The sequence below is a fragment of the Drosophila eugracilis genome, unplaced genomic scaffold (assembly GCF_018153835.1).
Source record: "Drosophila eugracilis isolate 14026-0451.02 unplaced genomic scaffold, ASM1815383v1 contig_649, whole genome shotgun sequence".
In the NCBI taxonomy this organism is placed as follows: Eukaryota; Metazoa; Arthropoda; class Insecta; order Diptera; family Drosophilidae; genus Drosophila; species Drosophila eugracilis.
In genome coordinates this window covers 636,729-649,193 of record NW_024573535.1, presented here as the reverse complement: position 1 = coordinate 649,193, position 12,465 = coordinate 636,729, and the positions used below count along the sequence as shown (strand labels likewise).

Genomic DNA, 12,465 nt, shown 5'->3' with positions numbered 1-12,465 from the left:
GTCTTGACTTAGTAACCACCAGGCGTAATCTGTTATCGGGAGATAAGATTTGTACTGGTCAGGTGGACAAGTACCCAGTTAGCCAGGTGTTTGCTGGCTTTGGTGTTCCCACGCCATAAACAAATTTTGCCTTCTTAAAGATAGATATTAAGATTAGACTCTCGCGGTCTCCCCCTATCGATGGTTCCGCACTCCATCTGAAGTGAGTGTCATCCAATCCAGGCGAATGCCACCCACTCGATCTTAATAGACACGGGCAAGTGGCCTCTCGGATCGGTGATACGATCGCCTGATATGGTAAATGAAATAAGGCTGATTATTATGCTTTTAAACTGGTTTTTGTTTACCTCCTTGAAATGATTCCGTTTCCGCGGGCCTAGAATCAGATTATTTAAATTCTGGGAAGGTTTTTTTTTTATAAGGGGTGTGGTTTCTGGGAAGTTATTTTAGATAGGTGTACCAGGAAGGCCTATCTCAACATTTATTGTCTATATTTCTCATTGCTGCAACAGAAGTTGTGCTTTTCCTATCAATCCTAATTGTAGATTATATTATTTAATTTATTTATGGGCATTATATCATCGCCGAACTAAAGTTTCGTTTCTTATCATATTTAATTCCTAATCATTTCATCATAATACCATTTTAATCCGTCAAAATAAATTTGGTATACGCCTTATATGGCTGCTAAATGATAACTCAATTTAAGACTGTAACCCTGTTATATCATCGCCAGCTAGCATTACGTATCTTAGCCTATAAGAAAAATAATACAATGATCATCGTTTTCACCTTTTCATATCCGATACTTAATAGATATTATCTACTTTATATAAACTTCTAATCTTACGAAAAGTGCCATAGTCATTCTTCTATGTTTCTATGTTTGTTCAGGAACCTCTTTCCAACCTTCCCAACCTGCCCAGATCAACCTTGACTTTCTACACCAACCGAAATGATCGAATAATTGTCTGTTCAGGTGGGCTACTCGTGGGACCAAAGTCCCCGTGGCCGTCGGTAATTTAATTAAACCGAATCTAAATGGTGGATCGTCTTTTTTTTTTTTTTGCTTTTGTCTTTGACATGGATTTATGGACGGCGGACTACGTTCGCAAATCCGTATGATGAATCCAGCCCATTGGTATGGGCCAAGTTAAGGTAACCAAGTGGGGATCGGAAGAGTGAGCCAGATAAGACACACGGGGCGATAGGGTGGGCAATGCAAGCCAATTGATTAGGAGACGCTCGGCGAGGAGAGGTTTCCCCCTTATCGACGGGGGCTTCAAGACCAGTAGCTGGCAATATTTATAGACTCCAGGGGCGGGCGTTGCTTGGTCATCGCCAACGCTGTACTCAAGTGCCCACTCGAATCGGGCCTATAAACGTTGATCCAAAAAAAAAAAACTAGCCTATAAAAGCTGTGCGATCTATGCAATCGCCCACTCAGTAATACACACCACCTTCAGGTGGTCGCGACGCGTTCTCTAAATCACTGCCCCAAACCCACCGACGATCCACGCTACGGATTATGAAGGACCTTTACAGTGTCCTGGCAGTCGCGCTGCTGATCGCGACTGTTAGCGCCCAGAATTCGACCTCCAACTACCTTCTCACTGGTCACTCATCCCCGCTGACCAGCAGCTTTGCCCATCAGTTCTTCAATTTGGCTTCCCAATATGGACAACAGGCTAACACCCAGGAGGTACGAGTCTACCAGGACCGAGCCTACGACGACGAACTCTGCGATCGGGATATTAACTTCATCCGGGATTCTATAAACAACCTGGAAGAGTGGGCTCTGGAGTGTAAGCATTACTTTTATATGGTTTTCTTTGAGTGATCAGTGATCAGTGATCGCAATCGAGTAGCAAAGGCTTTAATTTGATTTGATTTGTACCTCGTTTTAAAGGCAATTTATTAATATCAAAACTTCACCTGCAGTCCGAATGCAGTTCTTGTTGTCTTTCTAAGGAAAGTGATCGTTTTTTAGGGAATAGAAATTGCTTTTCTGCAGCTTAGTTATTAAAACTAGCTAACAAACTCCTTGAATGAAGCAACTATAATTCATAAATGATCAGATTTGATTTTCATACACACTTCCTTCTTTGATCTTTGTTAGAATTTTAGATTGCAGTTCTTTTATTTTTATTTTGTAATTTAAAAATTATTTTTAGTCTGAACAAAAATGCAATTTACTGATCGTTATTTGAAAATATTCTATTTAATCTCTGTTTTTAATATTCCAAAGTAATTTAGAGTTTGGAGGACATTAAGCAGAGCTTAGTCTTTGAAAGTTTAACAGCCTTGAAATTATCCTTATTCTTATTCCATTTTCGACTATTCAGAGTCCTATTTAGACTCCATTTTAGACTTTTCAGTTCCAATTACTTCACCTAACACCTTATCAAAGGATAACCTTTATTACCACAAATCCACTTGGCTTTTTGCATTTGTCTCTAATCTGTGTAATTTCCCCTATTGGCCATTCATAAATCCCGTTTAGCCTTGATTTCACTTTTATGGCAGTCATAATTTTAATTGCAAATCCAATTCGATCGATTTAGTTTGTTATCGATAAGATCGATGGCCAAACTCTGCGAAATTTCCAAAATGATATCACACTCCGATTTATAGTTCGTTTGGCTTGGGAATTTGTATAATGATTTATTGAGAAGATTATGAGATTAAGAATGAGACTGATCCGGCCACTTGATCCTTTGACCGCGGTCTGCTTTCGGCGGTATTTATAGAATCCCCCTGAAACTTGATTGTGCTTATTTTTGATTACCCTTTTAATGGCGTAATCTCGTTTCGGTGATTTCACAATTCCATTCATGATTTCCACGATAAAGTGAATCGTTATATATAGGCACTATAAACCCCTTACCTTAGCCATCTATTGTCATTTGAGGTCTTTATGGGTCTTGGGCTGTGATCCATTTATTTCCCAACTCCATTCATACTTCATAATTTTCTCTGCGTATCAGCGTTTGTTGACGGTTTCAAGTGGATTGCAATTTACTAGATCCATAAATCAATTCCGAATAGTAAACTGCACAAGGGCCTTGCCAATCCACAGGTCCGCAGTGGCAATACTAATCGTATCTATATACCATATCATATCGGACGCCTTCAATATGCCGGCTTATCGTTGCTGCAAATCCCCAGCATAAGACCTGCAGGTGCACAAAAATTGGTCTTTCGTTGGTCTTATCAGTTAAAAAGAAAAAAAATATTTCTAACGAGTACTTTCGTACTTCTTCGAATTAATCCAATATTTGAAATCAAAGTGGCTTCTTGGCTTGGCAAAGCTCTTTAAATTGAATCAATTTAGAAAATAGAAAGTGGCCCTTAGAAAAGGAAAGATTAAATGTATTCCTTCTTGATTCTTTAGAATTTTTTGTAGAAAGATCACTTAAAACCTTTTTCCCCCTTTCCCTATAGTTCCCGACACATGGGGTCGCTTGCCCATTGGTCTCTTCTGGGGCCATACGATCAGCATGGGCCAGTACGAGGAGTGCGTGGCAGCAACCAGTACCCACAGCTATGAGGTCCGTGGACAGTACTGCTTGGCTCGCCTGGATATCAAAGAGTTCTACCAATCGGTTAAGAAGCGCGGAGAAGAGTTTAGCCGTATTAGCTATAAGCAAACGGATCCAGAGATCTTCGAGCTGGGCATCTGTGTTCCCAAGTCCTGTAGTCCTCAGAAGGCCAATGACTTGCTCAAGAGCGTCATCACCACATATTATGGCACAAGTCTGGCCGATCCGAACTTTGAAATGGTCACGGAGGCACGCTGCAAATATGATGCACCCATCGAGTTACGTGGCATTGATATATTTGCGATGTGAGTCACAAATCGATATATTTTAAAAACAATTTATCGAATATTAAACTAAACTTAATGTACCCAACAGCGTCTTCTTCTCGCTGATCATCTTCTTCATGGTGGCCAGCAGTGTTTACGATTATATCCAGACCCGCAATGGAGGTAAGTTAAGGATTTGAAAGTTTTTCCTAGCTGAATACTTTCTAAAGAGAACGTTCGTTTAATAGCTCCCAAGAAACCTCTGCTGGTGGCCTTTTCCGTGCTGACCAATGCCCCCAAAATCTTTACCGTAAAGAAGGTCAACAACCCGAATGTGATTCACTGCCTGAATGGTCTGCGTTGCTTCAGCATGATGTGGGTGGTCTTTGGCCATGGCTACATGACCTTCTACGATTTGCCGCACATCAACAAGAACGCGTTCTACACCTGGGTGGAGACTCCATACTCGATGTTGGTCCAGAATGGTTCCCTCTGCGTGGACACCTTCTTTTTCATGTCCGGTCTGCTGATGTGCTGGGGTGCCTTCCGGGAAATGGAGCGCACTAAGGGCAAGCTGAACATCCCGATGATGTACTTCCATCGTTATATCCGACTCACTCCCGTGGTGGCCGTCGTTGTCCTGTACATTATGTCGCTCTACAAGTACTCCGGCGCCGGACCCATGTGGTTCAAGCTTGGCACCCAGGATCAGAGGTGCGCCGACACCTGGTGGGCCACGTTGATCTATGTCCAGAACTATGCCTTCCCCTACAGCATTGTAAGTGAAAGTATTTCTGATTCTTAAGATAGATCTTAATTTCCATTCTCCTATCCTTAGTGCATCTCTCAATCCTGGTATTTGGCCGTGGACACTCAGCTCTACTTCCTTTCCCCGCTGTTCCTAATCCCGCTGTGGAAGTGGGGCAAGAAGGCCTTAATACCCATCGTGATCATCCTGATTTTGTGCCTGGGAGGAACCTTCGCCACCTTTATGTTGAATGACTTTACGCTGTTCCGCGTACAGGACGATCAGGTGGATCTGCGCCAGAGGTTGACCTACTATCCAACCCATACTCGCATTCCCACCTGGCTGATTGGTGTGATCTTTGGCTATTTCCTGTTCACCCGCAACCGTGGACGTCAGATCCCGATGACCAAGCCATTGGTACTGACCGGATGGTTCGTGGCCTTTGGAACGATGTTGGCCTGCATGTGGGGACCCTACTGGCGCATCCTGCCGGATACCCCTGATTCCCCCCTGATCGAAGGAGCCTTCTTTGAGCCTCTCAGCAGAACTGCTTGGGCTTTGTCCATCGGCTGGATCGTTTGGGCCTGCTACAATGGTCATGGTGGTCTGGTCAATGACTTCTTGTCCTGGGGCTTCTTCACTGGCTTCAGCCGACTGTGCTACTGCATGTACGTGATCCATCGCATTGTCCAGCTGGTCAACGCCGCTCGTCTGCAGACGGACACCCACTTCTCCAACTACGATGCGGTGAGTAATAATAGTTAATCTCTCTACTTGAAGGTTCCTAATCGTTAAACCCTTTTATAGATCCTCCGCTGGTGGCACGACTTCGGCATCACCCTAACCGCCTCCATCTTCGCCACCTTGGCCTTCGAGGCCCCGATTTTGGGCATTGAGAAGGCCATTTTTGGCAAGCCAGCGCCCAAGAAGCCAACTCCCGGTGAGCTGGCCAAAACTGCCCCAGTGGCACCCACTTCTGCTCCCGTTGATCCTGCACCTGAACCTAAGCCGGTGGAGGAGGTCAAGGCGGAGATCACGCCTACTTCCAGCAGCGAAGAGAATCCATCCAAGGCCTAGGCTCTTAAGCCTCGACACGATTTTTTTTTTCCATACGAACCAATTTTTTGTGCGTAGTTAGTTTTATTTATTAAAAATTTTTTAAAATCGAAAAGAAAATCTTTTTAATTTGGTGGCTTAAGTTTATATTATAAGCTTGGCAGATATATGACTCAAAGGGGTATAACTTCCTAAATTTCCTTTAATAATTTGGAGGAAGGATACCCACTGTATTTAGCGAGCGTGGCACATCTCTAAAGGTCTGTACTTACTTATTGAACTTTATTGTTGAATAATTCTTAATTCAAAACTTATTTAAATGATAGTTAGTTTTAGCTTTCAAAAAGGCGTTCACCCGGGACACAAGCACGGTCCATTATGGATCCTGCTCTTAGTCAAGTTTAACACCTCTTGGCTGATGAAGAATAATTTATAACGGGAAATTAACACACCCGACTGCAATTTTAGAAATTACTCAAAATAGTCTCCCAGGAGTGCCTTTCATAACACCAGAAGTCACAAATTTCAAAATCTTTAATATTATGTAAATGTTTATTTAAAAAGAATTTGGTGTGATTTTTGACAACTTGAAATCACAAACCCTTGAATTTAAAATGGTCTGCTGACTTCTTGTTCCGACACACTAGAAAATTGTATACTAGATACTTACTAAAGGACAACAATATAATATAAGCATGTATTTAAACTTATTTACTAGTAGAAAAAGTGATTACTTGTATACTAAATGTAGCTACATGTATAATAAAGTATATTATAAACAGATACAAAAATAAAATAGAATTAGCTTCTAAATCACTAATGCCGAAAAGTATGCAATAGCGACTACCTCGGCAATCAAGTATTATTAGTGAATAAATTAAGAATGTTTTAATTGTTATATAAAGGTCTTAATAAATTTTATAAATTTTGAATATAAATTAAAAACTATAAGTAATTTGAAGTTTATATTCTGACGACTTTAAGATAAATGCCTTTTCGGTGCCGTCTTAACTAGAGCCAAATGCACTTCGGAGCGTTTCGAAGCGGAGAGCTTAAAGTGTCAAAAAAGCGATACCACTTCAATCATTTTGAACTTGGGATCCTCGCTCACTTTGACAGTTAATTTTTTTTACTATTAGATCAGTTTGATATGTTTGATTATTTATCAATAAGAAATAAAATGAGAAAGGTCAATAAGAAATTTAAATCTTGGCTAACCAACTAAGTTTGGACTCATTTGAATTTTAGCTATTTCTAGCTAGCAGAAAGGCATTAAGCGGAGACGTGAACCTCTACTCAAGTGCTATGTCTTATTTAGTGCATTTAAACACCTCCAGAATATTCGGGCGGTCCACTTATGGTCACACTCTTATTTACTCGGTAAAAAATGGAGGCAGAACAACAAGAATTCGTAAGTTCCGTTTTCAAATCAAACCAAACAAACAAATAAATAAATATTGTTTATGCGCGTCACTGTGCCGCTTTGCCGCCCACTGACAGGCCACGCCCATCCGGTTGGCAAGGCTGTAATCGTCATGGGCTGTTCATAAGGGATTCGAAACGGGAAAAACTTAAAAACCGAAAGGCTTAACGAACAGTTTACCGAAATTTTGCGTGCGTGTTTTCAACCTGTATTCGTATGCCACAGTGTGTGTGTGAGTGTTTGTGTTTGTGTGACGATATGCAAGCTTACCTGTATGTGTGTTGGGCAAACTTTTTGTGTTAAGGTATTTGTGCGTTTGTTCCGCAATTGCACTATATGTTTGTTGCAAATGTTTGTGTGATTGTGTGCGTGTTTATGTCGGTTAACACGTGCCGCCCCGCCCCACTGCTAATCGCTCCATCTCCCTTGCACAAGCATTCCGTTACAGGCCTCTTATCAATGCAGCAACAACAAGAGTGCATGTGTGAGTGTGTGGGTTCGCTTCATTAGGGAAAGTGATTTCCGGAGTGCAGTTGTTGTTGTTGTTGATGTTTTTGTTGTTGTCGCCTGCAAAAGGGTCAAAAACCGGTTTAGTTGCAAGCGAAAAAGGGAAAAACTGAACTCCGAATAATGGAAAAACGCTTTCCCTTTGCTAAAATAGCAGTCATTTTTTTTTTTGTTTTTTTTATTAACCCGGCCAATTTTGCATTGCACAAATCTTTGTTCCCAATCCCACTGTCTTACATACACAACATACACACATGCACTCGCACACAATTGCACTGCCATTGTTTGCTTAATCACTTTACGGGTGCGAAAGAGAGGAAGGGAGATGAAGAAACAAGAAGAGCGGAGTGAGAGAGTGAGGAGAGTAAATATATTAACCTAATTGGGATTCAAAACTTTTTTCCCTCTTGAAACAGTTTCCAAAATATCATTTCTGAGCAAAGATCACCGGAATTCCCCAAGCTTCTTTTTCCTTTTTTTTTTTGCTTTTTGCAGATAAGCAATTTTGACAAATATTTTAAAAAGTTTTGAATGATTCATAGCTGAATGAGGGGTTAAACATTGCTTAAAAAATAATTCAATTTCTAAATACAGATTTGTTAGTCTTACTGAAAAATATTCATTTAATAACTACTTCAGTTTAAGTAATAAGCTTTCCAATTTGATAACTTTTCCCATGTTTTTAATATTATTTATTAGAACTTTTATCATTAGTAATTTGTCTTACAATACTTGTTTTCTGTACCTTAAAAAAGATTGAAAACTCTTAAAATTCTTTAAATTGGTTTAATATTTCCACGAAATTTGTTTGTCATTCTGTCATGGGTTCAATAATTTGTACATGGAAATTCCTTTGTAGCGGCGAGTTTTCCCAATTTTTCCCAATTTGCATTTTCTCTACGCCAATCGGAAGTGCCGTTGTTTATGTGCTTTCCAGATAATTTATTTATTTTTCTCTAAAGACCTCAACCCACCACCCCCTTTTGCCCAACCATCTCGTAAATTCGTTTTTCATTGGAAATCTTTTTCGGGTCTTCAAAATTGGTTTAAAGCGAAATTTTCATTCATGCATATTTATCGTCGTTGTTGTTTTTGCACGTGTGTTGGATGAGGTGAGAAGAAAGGGAGAAGGTCGAATGGTGGTTTATTTTCCGATTTATTTAGAATTGGGAATCACTTTTAACATTATTTGTTTAGTTTTTTTCAAAACATGTGATCCATGATCACTTAAATCTTAGATTACGTTTGCAATCATAAGCCAAACTCGTTTGTAAAATGGGTTGCACACTCAGAGGTTAGAAATATCAAAGGTTTTTTGGTCAGATTAAAGTATGAAAAAAAAACATTTCCATTGCTTAATATTACTAATTGTCATAATTGGAATATTAATATATGGCAATTTCGATGACAAGAGCTGTGTATGTCATAGCTTTATGTTTTTTGATGAAATGAAAATGACAACTCCCGCTGGCATCCTTTTGTTGGCTTTTCCAGCTTTTCCCTCCTCTTGCCACATCACAATTTGCGCATATTTCGTGTGCGCACAATTGATTTCACTTGAATTGACATTACTAACTACAAATTGTTGCGTTTTCATTGTTGCATATTTGCCAACTTTTGTGGATGCCACCACACCACCCCCCCATCTGCCTGGCAGCCTGTCTGTCTTTCTGTCTGCTCGATGCATAAATCAAATTGCTCATAAAAAGGGCAGACAGGCGGGCAACAACAATGACAACACTTCACCCAGCACGCCCTCTCTCTCTCTCTCTCTCTGGTTTCTAGTCCTCCATTCGGTTTCATGTGCACAAATAAATTTATTTGTGCACTAAATAAGCCAGAGGCTGGGCTTGCACTCGTGGGAAGGGGTCACTAAATGAGATTCTTTTCAGAAATGTATCTTGAAGAAAATCTGATGATTATACTATATAAATATGTCATTTAAAGTGAGTTATTCTCTAAGATTCTGAAATCTCTTTCAAAACTGTCTTTGGAATGAATCCCTCAAGCTTTCAGATCAGTAAGCAACTGTTGCATACTTTTAGTCACCTTTAAAAGAGGTTCCAAAAACTCTAGGAATCAATAATGATGTATATTATGCCATTTTGTGTTTGCATATAGAAATAGAAATGATCTTTAAACCAAAACTACTTTTTAACACATAATTTGTTGTCGTTAATTTTCAAGGCTTATAAATTGTCAGCCATCACCCTTTAAATAGTAATACAAACTATGATAACTAATAAGCACAACACTTATTGTGAGCTCCCCTAAATAATTATCTCGGGATTCCTCAGGCTCTTTAGTTTCCCCCTTTCGAATGCATGCTGCGTTCTTGCAATGCTCCCCCTCGAAACCCTTTGCGGCACTAACTTGGACGCCACCTCTGCGCTGCGAGCGCTTACAAAGTTATGAAATATTTGTGTCCCATTGCAGTTGACTGCTGGTTGTGTCCCCTTACCGCAACACCCTCCCGCCCAACTTGGCTTCCTTCCTTCCTTCTTCCTTGCCAGCCAACATTTTGCCCTTTTCGGTTGCCCTGGATTTATTATGGCATCCTTGTGCCGGGATTTTGAACCCAGCCAGTCAAAGTACAATAACCCAGGCCAGCCGAAGGATGAAAATGTGGTTGGGGCATGGGCATCATGATGAGAATGTGAATGGGGATGGGGATGGGGATGGGGATGGGGATGTGAATGAGGATGAGGATGAGGTGCGGCAGCCTGTTGCTATGCCTGTTCTTGATTTGACTGGGCTTCCTCATTTGCGTTGATTAAGCCGCGAGGGCTGTGCCACAGATAGCAGCCACAATAACTTTCATTAAAAACGAAAAGCGGAGAATAAAAATAAAATGGAAAATAAACAAAAAACAACAACAGAGACGTCGTTGTGCAACTGGGCCCATGTGTGTACGTACGCTCGTGGAAATGGGTCAGGCCCAGTAGTCCCAGTGCTCTCTTATCATAGCCCACAACCAAGTCCACAGCCCACAGCCCAATGTGGAACAGCCGCCCGGACTGAAATCAAAACTGGAACGGGGGGAGGGCGCATTTTCGTTTCGTTCTCTCCCTCCCTACTCCTCCTCCTCTCCGATTCCCTGGGAGCCCCGAGCGCCTAGCAAAAATAATATTCCGAAAATAAACAAGCAGGCAAAAAAAATATATATATATATATATTTAGGGGAGAGCAAAGACAAGCCCACAAATGCGAAAAAAATAAAAATAATATAAAATAGAAACTACAAAAGGTGTAGACTCCCCAAAGAGTACTTTTTTTTTTTTTTTGCACATTCAGGAGTTGGAATATCTAGAACTTAATGGTAGCTTTTAATGCCTGACACGCTTTAACCCACTTACTAGCCATAAACTTTAACGAAATATCTTTGGGTAAACTACGGAGGGGTGTTAACTTCTCGGAAAACTACTTCGCAGCAGTGAAAACTATTTAGCCAAGTGATGGAAACCTTTTGCAGCTGGAAATGGCGCAATTTCCCAGTTTACTGTATGGTATATATATATCTATATAAACATATATATATAGGCACGATTCTGATTTCATTGATACTCGTATGGGTGCAAGTGGCATTGCTGCTCTGAGTAGTTCTTTGTACCTACTTGTATATGGCACTTAATGGTATAAATATGTGTTTATTTTTTGTGTAAATAAACATTTCCTCAAAGATTTGAGATTGTAGAAAGAGCTTAGTTTCTTGATTTAGATGGAAGGGTTATGGAAGTGTTTCCCATTAAATCCCTTTCCTAGAATTCGAAAAGCATTTTGTAATTTCTAGAGCTATTTATTCCAGTTTATCGGGGGGGATCTCTGGACCTTCTTAACCCCCTTAAGCTTAACAATTAGCCATTAAATTCCGAGTCCTCCATTGCATTGTTAACCCTTCGATTGTTTGCCAAACATGTGCTGCTCTTCTCCGGGGATGTATTTGCCACCAAAGTGGGTCAATGGATGCCGTCTGGCTATCTGACTCCGGCCATTTAATCGTGGCCAGATCCCTGGTCCGTTGCTTATTACGATTTCCCATTTACTTATGCATAATTGGAACTATTGCGATTGATTTTGCTTCTACGGAGGAGGAGGAGGAACAGCAGCAGCAGTACTTGGTGTGCAGCTAGGGCATTGTGTTTCGTTTTTGTTGTTTGCCTCCAAGCCGCCAAGCCGCCATGCTGCCATGCCTCCATGCCAATCATGCAGGTTGTTGAACTCCCCTAGAATCGCACACTCACATGTGACCGACCGGGTGAGTGGCTCTCAGAGACCAGAGACCCAGCTCTTCGGCTCCGTTGCCAGTTTATTCTGATTCTGGATCCGAATCCCAATCTGCCGCTGATGCTCCGCCTCTAAGCTTCAGATGCTGGCGTGGATTTGACTTGACGTTGCTCTGTTGCTTCCGCAATGATTTCTTCGCAAGTACGGTGGAGACTAGATAAAGGGTTGAGGAATTTGACTAATTTTGAAATATTTATAGAATAATATAAACGATATCTTGTTATCAAAAGTGTTCTATAAAAACACCCAATAATTATAATAAAAATCCAACCTAAAAATCTGTTTACTAAATGTCTGAAATGAATCTTTAATATCTTTTCTTTACTTTTTGATAACTTGAAAAATCTTATAATTATATCTTAAACAAACTTCGTTAGGATTTTACTACACAGTTTCTCTTATTGATCATTTACTGTATCTGACTTTTTGGTCTTTTTCTATATGCCTCTTTTTCCTTTTCCTTTTCTTTGGCTCTTCCACAGTTCTTTGGCTTTCTTTTGCACAATTACCAGCCAAGTTTTGGCCTCACTTTACTTTACTTTTGCTGCTGTTGGGTTCTTCTTCTTTATAACTATACAAATATAGTTTCTAATGCCAGAGGTCCCATTGTCTGAGTCTTCATTTCCGCCGTTCTTGTTC

The 12,465-nt window shown here is 40.5% G+C and overlaps 2 protein-coding genes across 2 annotated transcripts in view; both read left to right on the top strand.

Annotated features, from left to right (window-relative positions):
- Positions 1-1,423: 1,423 nt before the first annotated feature.
- On the top strand, positions 1,424-5,715 carry LOC108103194 (nose resistant to fluoxetine protein 6). The gene is made up of 6 exons (XM_017208582.2): positions 1,424-1,805; positions 3,445-3,847; positions 3,918-3,991; positions 4,057-4,586; positions 4,647-5,303; positions 5,364-5,715. The coding sequence occupies exons 1-6, from the start codon at positions 1,529-1,531 to the stop codon at positions 5,631-5,633; spliced, it is 2,211 nt and encodes a 736-aa protein (XP_017064071.1). The 5' UTR covers positions 1,424-1,528; the 3' UTR covers positions 5,634-5,715.
- Positions 5,716-6,931: 1,216 nt separating this feature from the next.
- LOC108103137 (tyrosine-protein phosphatase non-receptor type 9) overlaps positions 6,932-12,465 on the top strand; it is a 34,716-nt gene continuing 29,182 nt past the window's right edge. The window contains exon 1 of the mRNA XM_017208510.2: positions 6,932-7,023. Coding sequence (XP_017063999.1) covers positions 7,000-7,023 — 24 coding nt within the window. The 5' untranslated portion in view covers positions 6,932-6,999. The remainder of the gene's footprint in view (positions 7,024-12,465) is intronic.